At 39.0% G+C, this 20,011-nt stretch overlaps 2 protein-coding genes across 4 annotated transcripts in view; one reads left to right on the top strand and one right to left on the bottom strand.

The window, feature by feature from the left end:
• The window catches only part of snx19b (sorting nexin 19b), a 45,093-nt gene extending 30,605 nt beyond the window's left edge, over positions 1-14,488 (bottom strand). The window contains exons 1-11 of one of the 3 annotated variants that reach the window (XR_005234545.1): positions 14,430-14,488; positions 10,044-10,313; positions 9,716-9,910; positions 7,412-8,632; positions 6,727-6,925; positions 6,464-6,564; positions 6,260-6,379; positions 4,115-4,239; positions 3,137-3,230; positions 2,855-3,011; positions 953-1,049 (exon numbers count right to left, since the gene is read on the bottom strand). Coding sequence is in view for 2 of the 3 variants with exons in the window: in XM_017436028.3 (XP_017291517.1) it covers positions 1,900-1,934; positions 2,855-3,011; positions 3,137-3,230; positions 4,115-4,239; positions 6,260-6,379; positions 6,464-6,564; positions 6,727-6,925; positions 7,412-8,632; positions 9,716-9,910; positions 10,044-10,247 (2,451 nt within the window). In the remaining variant the exon portion in view is untranslated. Of the gene's footprint in view, positions 1-952; positions 1,050-1,075; positions 1,935-2,854; positions 3,012-3,136; positions 3,231-4,114; positions 4,240-6,259; positions 6,380-6,463; positions 6,565-6,726; positions 6,926-7,411; positions 8,633-9,715; positions 9,911-10,043; positions 10,314-14,429 lie in introns of those variants that run through there. The other 2 variants (XM_017436028.3, XM_017436027.3) reach the window with 2 other exon arrangements.
• Positions 14,489-17,368: 2,880 nt separating this feature from the next.
• Positions 17,369-20,011, top strand: part of il4i1 (interleukin 4 induced 1) — a 7,981-nt gene continuing 5,338 nt past the window's right edge. Inside the window, exons 1-4 of the mRNA XM_025010532.2 lie at positions 17,369-17,453; positions 18,057-18,162; positions 18,354-18,568; positions 18,650-18,762. Coding sequence (XP_024866300.1) covers positions 18,132-18,162; positions 18,354-18,568; positions 18,650-18,762 — 359 coding nt within the window. The 5' untranslated portion in view covers positions 17,369-17,453; positions 18,057-18,131. The remainder of the gene's footprint in view (positions 17,454-18,056; positions 18,163-18,353; positions 18,569-18,649; positions 18,763-20,011) is intronic.

Genomic DNA, 20,011 nt, shown 5'->3' with positions numbered 1-20,011 from the left:
GATGTCTAACGGTCGGTGCTACCCGTCAAAAACTGCTACCGTCATGTTTACAAACCGAAAACTTTAGCGGTTCGTGTTATTATTAAATACCATCGGATACTGAAGTGGAAGCTTAGGAGTTATGCTTAGCATAGCATTGGAACAATTTATATCCACGACAAAAACCTTTCTAAAACCACAAAAATCACTACCTTCATCAGAATATCCTACCTGTTAAATATAAGCAGGTAGCACAAATAGATCTATGCATTAAAAGCAGCAAGTGTCTGAAAAACATTACAACTTACATACAAAAACTTACAAAAGCACAAAAAACAAAAAATACTTCAAAAACACTCCACAGAAATAAATTTCACTTGTCTGATTTTTTTATGCACAGATATGCATCCTTTAATGGTTTAAAATAAAAAAAAATAAAATAAGAAAAGTCTAGTTATTTCCATGCAGTGTCCAGAAAGAGGTGTTGTTCAGCTTGTAGGGCAGCACAACTGCTTCCACCCACCTCCATCATCATCATCATCATATGAAATAACTTTTTGTCATAACAAAAAATAGTGGCTGGTAAAATATTTGAGTGGCTGGTAAAAAATGTTGTCCGCCATAGTGGCTGGTGGACAACATTTTTAATTTCCACCCCTGGTTCACAGTCTGGTCTACAGACACATCAACATAAAGTTGTCATTAGAGGTTAAAAGCTTTTATCACCTGAGACTCAGCTACCTAAGAAACCTGTGAAGCTGTATGAGTCTGCACGTGTTTGGGTTCTCAATCAGAAACTCAAAAACTAAGGTACTGATAAAAGTAAAACTTTAAATTTAAAGTTTGATGTGGCAGACGAACCTAAAGTGGACATTACGATAACTATGTCCATCTTTTTATAAATGCAACAAGGAGCAGAATCTGTAAACACAAATGTTTTTTTTTCAACACTATTTTTTTCATACTTATTCACCTTGGAAAACGAAAACCAAATTTCATACTTTTAAAGACCACATAGGAACCCTGTTTTCAGTCATTTCATTTTCAGGTAGTTACTTCACTGGCTCCGCCTGAAAAACAAACATGTTGAAAGTGGAATCACAAAACAACCTGATGGCATTATCTAGATAGACTGGACTCAAACAGAGATATGTAGTCGTGAACAAAAGAAGCCTGTTTTAAAGCCACATTCTACTGGTGTAAAAACTGCAGCTTTATACTTATACTTAACCTTTTTTGTCCTATATGGTATTTTGTGATATCGTAGTTCTTTTCAGTTGATTTCCTCTCATTTGTTTTTGTTCATAAACATAATCCACAACCTCTTCATGATAAATTTAAGATGTGCATATTATCCAAATGGGCACGTAATGTAAAATTAATTTTGAATTCCAATCTTTAAAGACTTCATTTTTCTCAAGTTCTTTGAAAGCTTTTTTTTTAAATGGCTAATATTATAATCTGGGTGTGCCACAGAGGATTGTAGGAGGAGCTATGGAGCTGTGGAGGGGTCACGTCCTTTTTCGGGTCTGGGGCCGCTGGGGTTTTGGTTGGTCTGGTGGCAGCGGTGGGGCTGGGCTTGGTGGTGGCTGTCCTGGGGCTGAGGTCGCAGGGATGGTGACAAGGGTTTGTTTATGTGTTTGAGGGGGCATGGTGGGGGCTGTTGGCCCCGGGTGCAGGCCTCCTGTCGGGGGTGCTTGGCGGCGGAGTCGGTCCTGTCCTTGTATTGAGTTGGGGGTTTGGCGTGGTTGCATGGCTCAGTGGTGCCTGCTTGGTTGCAGTTCCGTATGGGTCTGGGGTAGTATTGTGCAGGACTGCTGTTGCGGCTTGTTGTCTGATGGGGGGTGGGATGCAGCGGGGCGCCTGAGGTGGGGGCAGTGTGCTGGGCTTGCGCTGGTGGGGTGTATTCTGGCTGGCTCTTCAGACCTGGGGCCCTCCTGCGTGGGCATCAGACCCTAGGATTTCACAATGTTGCGATCGCAACTATTAACGCAAAATCAAGCAAACCCTGCGAAATCGCAACTTTTTGCAACTTTGTCCAAAACATTGCAACTTTCCCGCAACTTTAACCCCAAATAACTCACGAAGAAGAGATGTGACGTCACATCCTGTTAACGTCAGAATGCCGGGAGCATGCAGGAGCAGCGACCGAAGCGAAAATGTGCGCTAATGCTTCAGATTTGCCCACAAAGATTTCAGCAAAGGACCGTGCAAAACACTGCAGTGAAGTTAGTTGGCCAGCCGTCCCTGGTGAACCACCGTGCGTGAGAGAAGGGGCCAGCAGAGAACGGCTGGCCGACATTAGCGTTCCTGTTTCGGGTCAGCCGTGAGCTAGATGCCGCTAACCCCGCAGAGCGCGAATATCCAACTTAAATCTAACTTCACTGCGGTCGCAAACCAGTTTCCTACCCAGCTGCACGAGTGTGGGGGGAAGCTGTTTTCCACGTCCTGCAGTGTAATCATTGAACATAAACGCATCGACAAACACTTTGTGTCTGCAAAACATGTGAGGACAGCTGCATGCGAGGGACAATCCAGAAATGGTCATGAATGTCAGTTTATAAGCTATCAAAGTTCTCAAATAAAGCACCTTTTGAGAATGTCAATGTTTGTTGGTAATTATCTTACAAAGCTAGTAAGTATTTTTGATTTATATATTAAAAGTTATGTTTTTTTTATTGATTTTAGTAAAAAAAAAAATCGCAACTTTTAGGAAAATGCCCTGCAAAATCAGGCATTTTAGCCCGCAACAATTACAAAAAATGCCCGCAAAATCCTGGAGGGACTGATATATATATTGTGTGTGTGTATGTGTGTGTTTAAAACTCACAGCTCTGAGAAGTCTACATGCCTGAATAACAAAGCTCTTTCTTACCTTGTTCTTGACTCTGCTTTGCTGTCATGCCAAGATCCATAAAGCCCACATGTTCTACCTCTAGATTGCCCTCCTTCTCTGTCATATTTCCAATTGACAGCTTTTCCAGTTCAGTGATAAAAGTCTGTAACTCTCCCAGAGACATCCCATTAATCACCTGCAGGAGAATCACACATGAAGAAAAACATTTAAATTAGATTAGAGCCAGTGGTATCATTTAGGAAGAGAAGAGTTATTCAATATTGTAAGCTTCAAGATTATTTTGTCATGTGGGCAACTTACTGTATTGGTTGGGTCACAATCAAACAAAATAGGTGATCTTATGTCTGAGCCATTCAAATAGGGAAGGTTTTTAGTAGCGAGTTTCAGCCGAGACCTGTGATTATCCGAATATAAACAAAAATCAACTCCAGTAATCATAAACGTCCAATATTTAAGCCTACAATAAAGTAAGAGACTGTTGCATATTCACACATGCCACTGAATTCTGGCTCTTTTTGGGACCTAAAAATCTAAATCTCCCTCTTTTATACAATGTGAAGTTCCACTGATGTGTTTTGTTGGGTTTGTTGTGTGTCTTATTCGTATAGATTCAAATCCAACTTGATGAAAAAAAAAACATAGTGAGGCTAAATTAAAAAGAAATTGTAAAAAATTGTGTCTGGTACCCCTGCAGCTGCTGCCAAAAATCCTACATAATAATCTAACCTCAGAAAAAAAGCCTACATTTTGATATATAAACTGTATAAGAAGTGTAAAGAGAACCAAAATGTAAATAAAACTTACATTGTAACTGTGTAAAAACTGCAAAGAATATTAAAATACCTGTTCAGTGATGTAAAGTTCAACTTTCTTTAAACTTTGAATGTTTCTACTGTGAAAACTGAGCTGAAGAGCTCCAAAAACGGCTGGGTTTTCTCATGTGTTTCACCAAAAGCCCATTTAACTCCATTTATCTTTCTCTCAATATTTTGACAATTTTGTCTAAGTTGTGCATCGTCCTAGTAGAAAAAGTAATTGCGCACTATTCCCAGCCGAGGCCCACGTTTTGGTGTATAATTTGCATTTCTACTTTTTCCTTTCTGATTTCTGTGACAATCAATAAAATCTACAACAGAGTTTACCAGTGACACCACTGAGGACTTAAAGCAGACCTAAGTCAACCCAAATAACACAAATTAAAAACGTTAAAACTTGAAACAATCTTCCTTGAAAGGACAAGACAGAAGAGTAGGACAAGGCACAAAAGATAAACCGTACCTGCTTTTCTTGTCTGTACATATTTTCCCTCCATCCACCTCTGCATCATTATCCTCTGTGGGGCTCTGTGGTTCTGAACGAGGAAACGCAGTCTTCAGGGTCCCCACGATGGCATTCACCACGATCTATACAAGGAACACACATGCTGGTTTACAAGTGAACAAAAGCTTTGGCGTGCTGATCTTAACCATAAACATAATTAGAAAACTATTGGCTGCTTTAAGCTAACATTTTGCATCTCTTAGTTTTAACAAACAGTTTCAGGTTCATCAAATTTTAGCAAGATCATTCAGCACTCAGCGTTCACACTGCATTTTTATAGAAAATGCCATTTCTCCAGTATTACACTTTTAGGCTCAAATTAGTGTCACTAAATTTAAATAAAAAATAAAAAGCCATTCAAAATATTGCTAGAAACACTTTTAGGGATGACAAGCAAGTCTGAATCCTTGGAAGCATAGAATAAAATAATTAAAGGGTTAGAATTCCTTGAAGAATTGCATATCACCCTCCATCTTCTATTCCAGAGTTTTAAATGAAAATCATCTTTATAGCCATTTTGATCAAACGTTGTAAATTACATTAAGGGCAATTTTATCTGATAATATGAGCTCCTGCGAGTTGTGTTTGTTGGGATGACTATCTGCTACTACCACACCAAATTTAGCTCAATAGCTGTAAAATTGCCTGAGTCATAGTCATTTTTGTGTTGAACCATTTTTAGATTGTTCAGTCTCAGCACGACTTGCTTCGCTGTAATTCTACCAGCCTCGGTAGTTTTCTGTGTAACTGAATGGCACATCAATGTAGGCAAGTCGTCACTGAGTGGCCCCGAAAACTTACCACCAACGGGTAAATAAGTGAAATGAAACACTCACCATTCTGTGCCACAGTTTCCAAAAATGCTGTGGCTGAGTCAAGGCCACCTTTCCTTTGCATGCCGGAGCTAGTAAATAGTTTAGTTAGTCTAGCTCCCTTCGAATACTGCCATCAACCAAAAGCACAGAAAAGTCTGCACCTCCTCTAAGTACCATAGTGTTGGTTTACGTTTTGCCATTTTAATTGATATATTGTATTTTTTTTAAAAGTTAATAACAAATGCTGTGGTAGTGAGGTTTAAAAAATGGTGGGTTTCTTGTGAAGGAGGCGCTCTCATGATTGACGTTCCTCTGAGGTCAGCAGATTGAAGGCCAGTCTGCTGACGTCAAAACTTCAGCTCAACTCAGCTCACTTGAAACCACGGCCGAGTAGGTTCTAATAAGTCAAGTCAAGTCAAATTTATTTATATAGCACTTTTCAGCAACAAGGCAATACAAAGTGCTTAGAAGCAAGCTGAAAGTGGGTGGGAACACCCAATGGAAAGACTGGTTCCATGTTATTCTGACCCACATCGGCCTAACAATCAACCAGTCTTTCCATTGGGTGTTAGGCCGACCTGAGTAGGGCCAAGTCGAGTCTGTGGAAAAGGGCCATAAGGTTGATAAACTGTGGCAGCCATCTTGAATTTCTGTAACTCCAAAAGTTATCCAGTTCAAGAGGTACATCAGATGATTGAGTTTCATTAAAAGTTGACCAGTGATTCATGAGATATTTTGTTAACAGGCAGACAACGGTAATTCAAACAGTTAAAGCCAAAGATTTAAGCAAAGATGTTTCACAATTTGTATCACATTTGTATGCATTGTAAGTGATGCTCGGCTACTATGACAACAAATTTCAGCTCAGTATTTGTAAAACTGTCTGTGTTACAGTCATTTTTGTGTTTGCTTACTTAGCTGTGGCAGCCATCTTAAAATGGTTGATCAGTTTTAAAACAACGATTAGTGTGATATCAATCCCCTGGTTCAAGAGATATTTTGCTAACGCTACAGACAAACAAACACATGCTTGATAATGAGAGATGACTCAAGACCTTTGCTCAGTACTGTACTTAGAAAATGACCTAAAGGTTTTTTTTGTGCTATTCACAGTAAAGCTGCACATCTGTTTGGCAGATAGGACTGATGATGGAAGAGCCAGTGTTCAGGTTCAAAGGGCTTATTTAGTAACACCTTTCTCAACAGAATCTAGCCACAGTTATCCAACATTTATAGCTAACAATTAAATTATCAAATAATATGAATAAAAATAATTTCAGAATCTTACCTTATCTATGCGAGAAACAATGAAAGGCTTCTTAACAAAGGCAATCCTGGCATCTGTATTGAGAGCAAGGAACTCCTGCATCTCTTCACTGTTGGCTATTTCAGGGATGGCACATAATTGCTGAAAGACAAAAAGAACCAGCACAGTCTTTGTTGTGACAAAGTAACAAAAAAGAAAACAAAAATGAAAGAAAGTTCCACAAACCTTTAGGAAGGTCTCAAGTAGTCCTTTCCTGGCCTCAATCTTATCACTGTCCATATTTCCAAACGGCATGTCGGGAAATAATTTCTTTGGACCTTTCACACCTAAAACAGACAAGTCAGTGAAGCTTTAGGACCAAACATAAAATCAGTTTAGATTTAATAAGAATTCCTTGTGAGAGCATTGTGTATGGATTTTTAAAAGAGCAGGTTTCAAATGTTGCCAGAACAAAGGAAATCCGGTGAACAAAGAACAATCCCACAAACCCTTGATGAGTTTCCGCAGATCTCCTTTTTCTTCAAGCCGAGTTTGCAGGTTGAGAAACTCGCTGTACCGTCTGTTGACCATGTGATAGGCAACTGGCTGGATGGAAGATGGTGTCTCGCAGCCTGCTTGTACAGCCTCTGAATCATCGGAACCTGCCTGGATGCTTCCTGGGTTCTCACAAGCCACCGATGTCTCATACTGAAACCCAAAAGGCATTCACACTTTAAACTGTGGCTAAAACTTGTGTAGTGTGGGACATTCTGGACTTGCATTCTGGAGTTCTCTTCTGACAAAAAACATACAACACAAATGTCCAAGTCTAAAATTAAGCCATGATTTTCAAATAAACCGCTGGTCGCTTAGTCACAAACACTTAAAATTCGGGGAAAACTGCAACAAAAAACTTGCATATTGTCTCACAATTTCGAGTTGCCAACTACTTTCCAAAAGTCGTAGCCAAGTAAGATACTACCTTAAGTTAACAGTAGGAGAAAAGGATGGAAGCTAATAGAGCTGACAGTATACCTACGACAAGCAGAGAATATAAGAAAGACAGAAAGAAAGCTTTGTTGCATCAGTTCGTGATAATTAAACATTGCTGAACAACTGAATTACTGTGTTAATGAGCCAAATAAAAACACGAATGCCTGAGAAAAGATAAACTAGTTTTGTTATGTCACTTACTTTGATGGTATAAAGTGTGTAGGGGTGTGAGCCGGTGCCACGGTGCTCCTTAGCGGTGATGGTGCCTGTGATGCGGAGGTTCTGGATGATGACAGGTCCTTCGGGGCTGCTAAGGGGCTCAAAACTAAACGTCGACACGGGAGAACAGCCCTGAGATGGACTCGTGACATTCAGCTCATTGGCATTCTCCATTCCAGTCTGTTCTTTGCCTAGAAGAAGCTCTCTGCTTGGGTTGACTGCAGAAGAATTGCCCTCTTTGTCCAGGTCCTGAAGACTACTGATACTGTAAACCCCCTCTGCTGCCCTAACTGATGATATGCCACTGTCATTAGGATGCACCACTAGTACTGAATTTACCAAGACTTTAGGGCATGAGTCATCCACTGGACTGGAGCAAACATCTTCTGAGTCCATCCTATTGTTGCTCTCAGCAGTTGAGGCACAATCTTTTGACCTGTCAAGCAAATTTTCTTCTTGACCCACCATGAGCAGCGAATCCGTAGAACTTTGCTTATAGTCAGCCAACGGAGAGTCCAGGTCAGAGTCATTTTCTTGGTAAAATGGGTTTGACTTTTTTCCTCTTATACAGTGCCTTAAAAATGGTTGAGTAGATTCATCTTCCTCAGCAAATGTCTGTGGAAACTCCACCTCCTCAGAGTCAATCACATCATAAGCAGTAAGCTCGGAACCAGCCACGTCTGGGTTATTAAACTTGTCAGCCTCTGCTCCATGTAGAGGAACTTCATTATTTGTCTCAGGTACATGTGCTACCTGTTGGGGTAGAGTCATCTCTGACTCAGCAGAAAGTGGTGGTAGTGAGGAAGAGTGTGGCTCTTTTGCCAGAGTCTCCTGTGGCGTGGTGGACTTACCAAGGATTTCAATCATTAGAAGGTTCAACCAGTCTGGGTCAGACAATTTAGCAACAAAAGGGATTAGGACGTTGCAGGTGATGAGCTCTCCAACAACGAACCGTCCTGTGCGGGTTTCTAAATGAGGTGATGGCACCAAAACATGCAGCAACAAATCAACAACTGCTCTGACATAGTTGAGCTCTGCTGCATCATCGCTGTTCATGACGAGGTGAGGTGTGGTAATGCTGGAATAAGCTTTCCACAGCTGCTCACTCTCGCTCTTGTACTGTTTTCCTATCACCAGCTCCTTGGCTCTCAGGTAGTCCTGCACATGACTGCCCAGCAGGTTTAGAACTTTTTCCGTTAGTTCCTGGAGGAATTCAAAAAGTTACACGTCTGATTAAAAACCAACATCATTTTGCAAAAATCTATTACCATTTTCTATCTATATCATTAATAATGTTGAAATACACAGAAATAAACATAAAACACAGTGACCACTCACAGATGGAGCAAATAATGTAGAAGGAGTGCATGCTAAGGTCTGGGACACAATGTAATGTGGCTTAACTTCCACTGTGCTGCCCAACGGTACATGGGCAGTGGCAAAAAATATACTATCAATATACTACGTATTCTATAGTTTCCCAACAGAGCACTTTACTCTTAGACTGCAGGTTTACCTGTGGTTCCTAGAGTTTCTGAAAGTAGAACAGGAAGCAGAGCTTTCAGTTATTAGGATCCTCTCTTGTGGAACCAGAGTTTCTTGTTACTGTCTGTGAGGCCGACACTCTGTTTACTTTTACAACCAGGTTTAAGACTTCTTTTTGATAAATCCTATAGTTAGGGTTGACTAGGATTTCCTGAGCTATTCTTTAGTTATGTTGCTAAAGGCTTATACTGCTGGAGGACAAACTGATCACATTTCCTCACTCTGCTGCTGTCTTTACTCTCTCTACTCCCTGTGTTTGTTCATGCTGTTATTGCTGACATTAACCCATGTTTCTCTTTGTTTTCTTCCCCATAGAAACAATTCCTGGCCCAGCACTTCATGTTTGTCTGTCTTTTTTTTTTGTCCTCTCTCTGCAGTTAAAAGTCGTAAAAGTTATCTGTCCAAGAAAACCAGCAGATTGTGTTGAATCTTCACTTTGTCACAATCTCTCATTGTATCTGAATGTATTTGGAATTAATTGACTGTAATCAGATTGAAGTGATCATTTTTTATGTAGATAAGTCAAATATTAATATGATACATGGTAATAATATATGCTTTTTAAATGTATGTAAGTTCTTTTAGCATTTTATCTACTGGTGTTACACCTAAAAATACATTTAAAGACTTGTCGTCCTCTACATGTACATTTTCAAATTTAAGTCAAAGGTAAGACCATATCCCAGTTTACACAAAGTGCATGTGCATGCATCCATTTTTGAGGTCCCTTAAGCTTCTTACCATCCTGTCAACATGTCTTGCACGCTGTTTGAGCTCCATGGCCATGGAGATCATGGCTTCTTGAACCTCCATTTCAAAACGTCTTTCTGAGGACACAGTTGAGTACCACGAGGTGACAAAATCCTTGATGATTTTTCTCACTGTGTTGTGGATCTCTTGGTCCAGATAACGCTCATCTTCTGCAGATGGCTGAACCTGAAATACAACAGAATGAAAAAAGATTTGCTTAATGTGTCCTGATGCATCTTAAGATTGATACAATCATTTCTCACGAAAACAGTCTGAAAAAATCATAAGTGAAACTATGATTTGTCTGTTGGACATTTACCTTTTCCAAGGGGATAAACCTTTCCAGGTGAATCACGCTGTTCGACTCCAAGATGGCCTGTGAGCCAAACCAGCCTCCGAGCACCAACAGCAGGCTGGTGAACACGCACAGAAGCCAGATGTTGACCAGCAGGTGAAACAGCATTAGCCATGCCAACACCACACCAAAACCCAGCAAGCTTCTCTGTCCCAACACCTCAGCCATGCTTTGGCAGGGGTTACTTCACCCTCAGAAAAAGCAGGAATCACGCATGCCAGGGAAACATCGCATCTTAACAGAACAAAATAGGAATACTAATATTAGAGAATACAGATTTAGTAGCATTCATAAAGACTGACAGGTGTCATTCATGAGTGTGAGGGTTGGATTTTTGGGGTCTGATCGGATAAAGAGGGGAATAAAATGAGTCAGACAGAATCAACTAAATCCATAAAAATCCCATCGCACATTTAGAAATGGTAGCCTTGTTACACAAGACCAGATGTCCCAAAAATCAGCTGCTGTGTGGTATGCAGTCAGAAATATGCAACATAAACACTTAAGTATTGTTAATGAACACTCAGTAGTTGTTTCTGAAACAGCAACAAACCACTTGAGCTAAAAATATCTCACGGAAATCTCATGGCAAAGGCAAAATACATCTTAGCTAGCCAGCTGTCACAGTTTTAATGGAATGCTTCACTAATTAAAGACCCAGCTTCCCTTGAAGGAATGCATATTGCCTGCCACCTTTCATATCGGAGTTTTAAACAATGATTATGTTATGATGAGAAATGACAGAGGTATATTTGTTTTAGACAAACCTTATAATCTCATGCAGTATTTTAAGATCTTGCTGGTGTGTTAGTGCTCAGAGTATGTGTTGAGTCTGAATTTCAGCTACTACCACACAAAATTTTAGCTTGATACCTGTAAAACAGGCTAAGTTACAGCCATTGCCATTTTGTGTTGGCAAATGTTGAATAGTTGTGATGACCATCTTGAATTGGGAGGACTCCAAAAAATGAGTTATAAATATACATTCAGTGATTACGTTCTTAAGAGTTCCATTAAAATCTGTCCAGATATTTTGCTAACAAACAAACAGGGTTAACCCCAACAGTTAATACCAAAGTTTTAGGCAAAGATATTGTGCAGTGTAAGTACGTATAGCATGATGCTCACCTACTGCCACACCAACTTTTAGCTAAATATTTGTAAAATCAGCTAAGTTATAACCATTTTTGTGATTTCTTAGGTCAGTTGGCTGTGGTGGCCATCTTAAATTAGACTGAGTCCTAAAGTTAATCAGTTCTAGATGTACATCCAATGATTACTTTCTGCAAGTTTTATTAAAGTCAGCCAAGATGATATTTTGCTAACAAACCATCAGAGTTAACTCATATAGTTAATGTCAAAATTTTAAAAACAGATTTCATGTGATTTGTTAGTTCTCTGAGTATGAATAACACCCAGCTACAAAATTTAGCTCAATTTCTGTATATTTGACTGAGTTATAGACATTTTTGTATTTGCTAAGGTCACGAGCTGTGACGGTCATCTTGAATGGGGTTGACTCCAGAATGTAAGGAGTAGATGTACATCCAGTGATTACGTTCTGAGATTTTCATTAAAATCCGTCCACTTATTCATGAGATACTTTGCTAACAGATAAACGAACACAAACGAACAAGGGGAAAATTATTATCGCCGTCAGCAGCGGGCGATAATAAATGAACGCTGACGCATTATTTCTGATACTATTTAGTCCTAAAACGTTTTTGTTTTGATTGTAAAAGCATGTGCTACATTTTTACTGATGTTATCTTTGACATTGTTCTCCGTTCTAATGAGAAAAACTCCAAACACATTTTAGGTTTAGCAACAAACAAGGTGTCAGCTGTTCGCTAACACAACACCTCAGCTTGATGTGGCATCAGGGTTATTTGGCCGGTGTGATAGAACAACTGGTGGCGAGAATAACTGGTGGTGGCAGCTGGGAGGGGAAGATGTTTTTGTGGGTGTGGCTTTTTAGAACCCCTTTACCGAACCAGGAAATAAACAATGCGAGTTCAACTTAAAGAACTACAAATCTTTGCAAAATACGATCTGATTCCGTAAGTTATCCATAAAGAGCTCATGAATAACTCACTAGAAAGACGTTTAATTCCTTTAATATTGTATGTAGCTTCTTTTAAATAATATTGGCAAAACCGCTGACACAGAGCTTGTAAATTACGCAGAACCTGTACTGGTTTTATGTGCTGTTTGCGAGTTACAAAATCACCGAAGGAAGATCGAAATAGAGCTGAAGATGCCATAAAACAGATCCCAAAGCACTACTTAACCCCTGAAAGCCAATATAAATGTTGAACCATGGCAAATAAAAAAAAAGGTTTTAGAAGAACGACTGGGTTTTTTATTTCTCATATCTCCGTCATATGATATATTTAAATTACATACTGACTGAAACAATAGCAAGAAAAAATCAAGTTTTTTTTCAAACCACTGTTTATGTCATTTGTTACAGTTCACCATACAGGATGGAGTTTTGAAGTCTCTCAGAAGACTAAAAAAACTACTTTTGGAGAGGCTTTACTTTGTGTCGGTGTCAGAATGAAAAAGTTAAGGAACAGTCAGAAATTTAATAACAAGAAAATGGTGACGGAAAAGAACCTCAACTCCAAATTTTAAAACTCTGAAAATTAAAGTGGGAATAGTTTGAAGAAAGGACAAGAAGCTTAAACTGCTCTGTTCACAGTTAGTGATATGTCGGGATACCTTGGCTGATTAAACGTGTTTCCACAGGATTATGTGAAAAGAATTTCCTTAAAACCAAAGTTCCTAACTCATTTACAGCAGGCATTGCTACCGCAGGTTTTTGCGCCAGTTTCATCTTCACCTATTGATTTTTTCTCGTCCTTTTACTTCAAACAGTTCGTCTTTATTATTTTCATCAAGTGGCCCTAATACTCCGTCGTAAGGGACAGCCCGTATATACCCTTTTACATCCAAATTGCGTTGAAATGTTCTCGTAACTGTTTCAGACTGACTGTCACCAGTTGATCTAACACTGTTCTCAAAAGCATCAACAGCTGTGGGTTAATATCGAACTGATAACAGGCAGGGATGGTGTGAGTCACTGCTATGATAGTCCAGTGGTCAAGGCTGTAACAATTCTACTGGTAGTTGACGCTGACACCAGTTCAAATCTAGGTAATATTTTTTTAGGCGTTTATTTTATGGAAAAGAAAAATACTTGCCGTCAGCGTTTGACATATTTAATAGCTTTGCCAGTGATGGTTATACGTTATTCGCATGTTTTCTGATACAGTTATTCCGTTAACAATGTAGGTGCAGATTGATGTAGAGTACACAGCCAACTCAAATTAATTCCGTTTTTTTTATTGATATACCGCCAATTCACAACTAAACAAAATGCATAGAGTCATTGACTTGCAGTAATCCCTCATTGAGCATGCATTTAATGACAGCTGAGAAAAAAACTCCCTTTTAACAGGAAGAAACCTCCAGCTGAACCTGGCTCAGAGGCAGCACCCATTTGCCACGGCCAACTAGGGGTTAAAGACGTAACATGCACAGAAAAAAAAGAAACTCAATGCACTCTGTAGTCCACAGGTGTTCTTAACAAGATGCTTAAAAAGCGGTATGTCTTGAATAATACATGGATTTGCTTTTAGTTAACATTACTGCTATAGCTGCATGCCAGCAGTTTGATTCTTGTATGCTTATATATGAAGGAGATGTGTCACAAGTCAATCTGGTCGTGTGAACGACTCTGTTCTTTGTGCAAGATTCTTTGCTCTGAATGCTTTTCTGTGAATATCAATTCTTTGCCACGTCATTGTAGCCCGCGAAAACAGAAATTTATTCGCCAGATATGTCCGATTAACTTTTTGAGAACAGTTTTCTTACGTTAGCAACATTTTCATCAGGCATCGACACAGCCACCTACGCTTTAGAAACATTTGCGGTGCGCATAGGTTTCAACCAGTTATTCTCGCCACCAGTCGTTCTATCACACCCGCACCGTTATATTTCTGGGGTTTATTAATGATTAACGCTGTTAAGAGTCGCTCCAACCTCCATTACATATTAATTCTTTAAAAACAGAAAAAGAAAAACAAGACTTGCTGTAGTAAACCAAGCAGAAAAAATAAAGAGACTATGACAATATTGTTGTTTGGGTTCTTGCTAACATGCCGAAATCAAGGCAAGAAGATTTTTGTCTGAACGATAGCTGGATATGATCTTGTAAACAATTAACAGCAACAGTATATTTCGTCTCAGGTTGAGTATAATTTAAGCTAGCGCTACAGTTGCATAATTACTGATGTAGAGGTAATGTTAGTAAAAACAATAAACTAATTAAAGAAAAAATGCAACCTGTACGATCTGTCATGGCACTCGTCTGTTTTGATGACAACACGACCGTCTGTATTTACTTCCTGTTTATGACGTCAGTTGCTAGTCCTCCTGGGAGGTGTAGTTTATAATGGAGAGAACCAGGACGCGCTCACCTCGAAAAACCATTTAGAATAGATAGATAGATAGATAGACGGACGGATGGACAGACAGACATGTGGGATTTATGACATCATTTAATGACATGGGAAAACATAAAAATCTGCAGTGCCACAAAGACCACACCCTCTACCAAAAAGTCCCAGTTGCTTTCTGTTATCTGACACAGCTTCAAGTTGATATGATTAAGAACAACAAAATAGAACTTCCTTTAATAAAACTTATTGGTTGAGAGGACATGAAAGAGACACAGACAAACACAGAGAAAAACAGAGGATATAAAGTTATGGCAGTAATAATTGTAAATACATAGAGAGCGGAGAGAGTAAAGACAGCAGCAGAATGAGAAAATGCGGTTAACCAACCCTAACTGTAGGATTTATCAAAAAGGAAAATCTTAAGGCTAGTCTTAAAAGTAGACTGAGTGTCAGCCTCACAAACAGAAACTGGAAGTTGGTTCCTTAAGATAGGAACCTGAGAACTGAAAGCTCTGTCTCCTGTTCTACTTTTAGAAACTCTGAGTAACTGGTAAAACAGTCCATATGTGTATTGCATCTTTTTAACTTCTCCATTCATGTCTTTTAACTTGACACTGCCAAGCAGGAAGGTCGCAAAATAACCTCCTTGCCAGGGGACTTTCTGGGTGGAGTTTGCGTGTTCTCCCTCTGCATGCATGTATTTTCCCCAAATACTCCAGTTTCCTCCCACAGACTAAAAAGCGCGTGTTTGTTATTTGGTAACTCTAGTTGCAAGTGTTCTGTGTTTCTGTGTGTCCCTGTGATGGACTTGCAACCTGCCTCTTATTCAGTGACTGCTGGAGATAGGCACCAGCTCCCCCGTGATCCAGAAAGGAGAAGCGGGTGAAGAAAATGGATGGATGGAATATATAAGACAAGGACTATCTCCAAAATTTTTAACTTAACCTCAAATCAACTGCTAGATGGTTGAAACTTAGTTGAAACAGTTGGGTATTTCACCAGGTCAATGACCCCAAACAGGCAACAAGAGTTGTATGAGATTAGAGAAAACAGGCTACCATTGTCGGGATTTGGTTGTTTTTTTTTTAGTTTGTTGTTTTTGTTTCCGTTGGTGTTATTATTTATTTTATTCTGTTATCTTGTTAGTTTGGTTTGAGTTCCTTCTGCCTTTGTCTCGTGTGTCTGTGTTTGTTTCCTGTCACCACTCATGCCTCCTCAGTCACTCACTTATCTGTTTATTTGCCACGCCCATCTCCACTTGTCGGCTATTATTATCATTCACCTGTTCCCACTTACCTCATCATCCTCTGTGCTTTTTTACCCTGTCAATTCCCCCACCACGCTGTCGGATCATTGTTTCTTTCATGCTAGTCCTGTGTTCTTCCATGTCTCTGGTTTTAGTTTTGTTCTTGTTCTGCTGCCCCGTCCACTTCTTGTTTTCGTTTAAATAAATCAGTTTTTTTTCTTTAGTTCAGAGTAATGAGTCTGCTTTCTGGGTTCGCCTCCGTCATGATAAACATTAGGCTTCTGGAATAGTTTTCTCAAAGCATCACCCTCAACTCAATTGAACATTCATGGACTACACTTATAAGTCTGTGCAGAAACCAAATGCACAGACAAATATCCAGCCAGGATGATGCCAGAAGCTTGTTTATGGATACCAAAAGTCTGTGGTCGAGCTGCAACTTGCTGAGGGACATTAAACTAAATATTAGTATAATATATGTGTATGTGTATATATTTGAGCCTGTATTATTATTTTAATCTTGTGTGATTTAGAGAAAATTCATAATAAATTCAAATTAGGGTAGCCAATTTCTTGTTTTAAAAAATCATTGAGATTGTGTAATCATTCCACCCTGTGAACACTGAGTGCATTACTGAATTACTGAGTTATTACAGATAAAAGAAGCATAACACCAGATAAAAGTAGTAAGACGCTTACTAAAAGCTAGAAGTAGCAAAAAGATAGCTAAAAGTAAAAAAATGCTGACTAAAAACTAAAAGTAGCAAAAGGTTAACTAAAAGTTAAAAGTAACAGAACAGTAGCTAAATGCTAAAAGTAGCACAAGAAGAGAAAAAAAGCAAGTTTGCTAATGATATATGATATATAAATTGCTAAATACCATAAAGTATACCAAACTAGTTAGACTGCAAAAACTGTGTGGAATGCTGAATCTGTTTTGACACAAAACTCATTAAAAGCCCCAAATTAATGACATTCACATCCATGGTGAGTGAATGTAAACTTCTGACCACAACTGTACAAGTTTTTCAACACTCAATTCTTTTAGCTTTACTGGGGATAAATTAATCTCTTCTTTTTCTGTTCCCAACCTGGTTTCAAAACCTACATCAAGCAGATTTAGTGAATTGTCTCAAACTGAGCCTTCAGTTTCTCAGGGTCTTTGGAGAGCTGAATGTTGCATATGATACGTTTACATGGCTGATTTAACTTCCAGAGCCTCATTAGTTCGGCAAACTTCGTGTTTTCCCATAGAAACAAAACATGAAATAAATCCCCGCCAGTGACATCAAGCACTTCTACTTTTTCCTTGTTGATCAGAGTAAAGTTAAGAAACAGTCAATTTGAGTGCAATCTAAACTTTGACATCAGGCAGCAATCTGCATGTTCTTAAAAACTATTATCCCAAAACAAAATTGGGTTTTTTAAAGTTGAAGTTACAGCCTTCTGATTCATTAGTGGACAAAGGAGATCATCACAATCTTACTTAATTGCTTACAGGGCTCTGGCATTTTCAGTTTCCTCAGTCAGGAAAATGAAACTTTCCCCATCCTGCTTTTAGTTTCATTTATCACAGCAGCACATAAAAGCGAGCTGTGTGCTGCTGCTCTGTGGTGGAAACAAACAGAAGGGGATGAGTCTGCTGTTCACAAACTCCCAACAGTAAGTAGAAAATTTAAGATATTTGTAAAAAAAAAATTCTATATTGACTGTGCTCTTGTAAAGAAAGCAGCTTTAAAATGAACCTGAGCATTTTGTTGGGTACCACTAACTGAGCACATTCAGGTCAGATATTGAAATGAGTGAAGATGGAGGAAATGAGGTGTGCTGATGACTAGTATACCCCTCACTAATCTGATTTGTTCAGTGTGGTTGACTCTCGAGCCGGTGTGGGAAAATATTTTAGGAAGATCTGAAGGAGTCACACAGTCCATCATTAAAATGACCTTATGTGTATTGTGGCACGTACCACACTGTTTCTATTCAGCCTGTAGCATGTAGAGTCAAAGCTTTGGTACTTAAGGCTCTCTGGAGACTCAGGGTCATTTCTCTGCAGTCATGCTTAGGTCTGTGACAACTTACAGTACATTTCCTCTGACACAGGTGAGTTGAACTAGCATTCCTAGTCTTCATCAACAACAACATTTTTGTACTTTTATATTCTGTTAAGTGTTTTTTTAAGTAAAAAATGTTGGAGTTACATATGTATTTTGTCAAAATAGTGCCTGAACCTCCCTCAGTAAACTTAAAGTATGCTTGTGTTAGGTCTCCGTTTCCTCTTCCGGTATCAGTATCAACAGCAGAGTGAAGCGATCTAAACTGTGGGACTCTGTCCTCCAGATGATGCCCCACATGGCACTGTGCAAATTTGGTGAGTTCTAAATTTCTAAATTTATTTCAATGTTAAAACAATGGATGTGGCAGGTCAGTGTGAATTTTACCACTAAAACCCTTCTGTTTTAAAGCTAAGCATTAAAGAAAAGAAACTGAAAGGCAGTGGTTGGTCTTCTTACTTTGAACTGATCATAATTTATTTATTTATTTATTTATTTTACCCATCAGCTCCTCTGGTACTCGTGGGAGTTGTAGTTTTTGCTGCGAGTGGGCTCATTGGAGACCCTCTTTATGAGTGCCTCCAGGACACAGACTACAGCAAGCTCCTTGACATTGTGATGAAAGGTCTTCCTCCTACAAAGATGCCCCAGCATGTAGCAGTCATCGGTGGGGGCATGGCTGGTCTGACCGCTGCAAAAGTTTTAGAAGATGCCGGACACAAGGTGAGAAAAAAACAAAATGGTATTGGTGTGTTAATAAGTGCTGTACTTAAGGTGTGAACATTATGTGTTCCTATAAACAAGGTGACTGTAATAGAGGCCAGTAAGCGTATCGGAGGACGGGTGGAGACCTTCAGGAACAGAAAAGAAGGATGGTACGCAGAAGTGGGTGCCATGAGGATCCCAAGCTTTCATAAGTGAGTAGAGAAATGACTGGTCTAAAATGGCTGTGCTATTCATCAGCAATCTTGAGTGGGAGGGAAAATAAATTAAAAAGCTTCTAAGGCAGGGGTCTACAAACTGTGGCTCTGGGGCCACATACGGCTCTGTAGTCCCCCTCCAGTGGCTCTTTGTAGCTTTAACCAAAATTAACATGGAAATGAATAGTATTTATATTGATCATAAATACAATAATAAAAGGATAGGCAATTTTATGCAAGAATGTGAATAAAAACATCCAAGGCTAGATTATACTAATAATACAAGGAGAAAACCGTATCCATTAGTTTGTGCTAGAAGTTCGTTAGCCTGTTAGCTACTTCTTTAATTCCAGCTTCCAGTCATACAGTAGGATTTTTCCTTGAAAGTTTAAATATTTTTAATACATTTAAAGCACATTGCTGAGGGGAACATACAGACAGTGCAGTTTTGCACACATAAACTAGTATGAGTCACTGAAATTAAGCATTATACAAAAAAATGACCTAGTCATTGTGGTAACAATAACAATTCAAAAGGAAAGGCTTTGTCATTCATGAAAAGTTAATAAAAGTTGAAGCAAATGAAAGTTTGCCTTTATCACAAGACATTCAGTAAGTCACAATTATTTGTCCAACAAATTGTCCTAAATACATTCTAACAGTTTATTAAAATGCAACTATATACTTTATTATTAAAATACAAAACCAATATCATTAATTTTTCACAATTAATTATATTTTTGACTTTCCACAGTTATATATATAGACAGGACTCCCATGAGCTCATATAGTTCATTGTTTAAATTTTATGAACAGGAGTTTGGTCTCTCTCTTTGTTCTAACATGTAAAACTGCGATAAATGTCAACAATTTATTACAGATCTTTAATTTTCTAATGTAGCAAGTGAAAGCCAGGGTTTCCCCCAGTGTATTATAAGCCTGGTGGGCCGCCAGGCTATGGTGACCCGGCCGCCAGGCTAAGCTCTGCTTGTTTATTCTAAATACGTCATTTTTTATACACGTTTTTTTCCATCTGCACTCCCAAATCTCTACCTTTATCTACCTCACCGCGCAAAGGTACACAGCAAATCCAGGAGGCCCAGATTAACACTGTCAGATTTGATTTCAACACTTTTAAAGTGTCTATATGGGTCCACACCAGAAAGTGTTAATTTAACTCTTTTTGGAGAGTTGGTACCTTAACTCTTATAAAGTGTCAAATATCAAATCTCCTGGAGTTAATAAT

The sequence above is a fragment of the Kryptolebias marmoratus genome, linkage group LG2 (genome assembly GCF_001649575.2).
Source record: "Kryptolebias marmoratus isolate JLee-2015 linkage group LG2, ASM164957v2, whole genome shotgun sequence".
Taxonomy (NCBI): Eukaryota; Metazoa; Chordata; class Actinopteri; order Cyprinodontiformes; family Rivulidae; genus Kryptolebias; species Kryptolebias marmoratus.
Note: the sequence above shows the minus strand (reverse complement) of the source record. Positions and strands in the feature narration are given on the sequence as shown.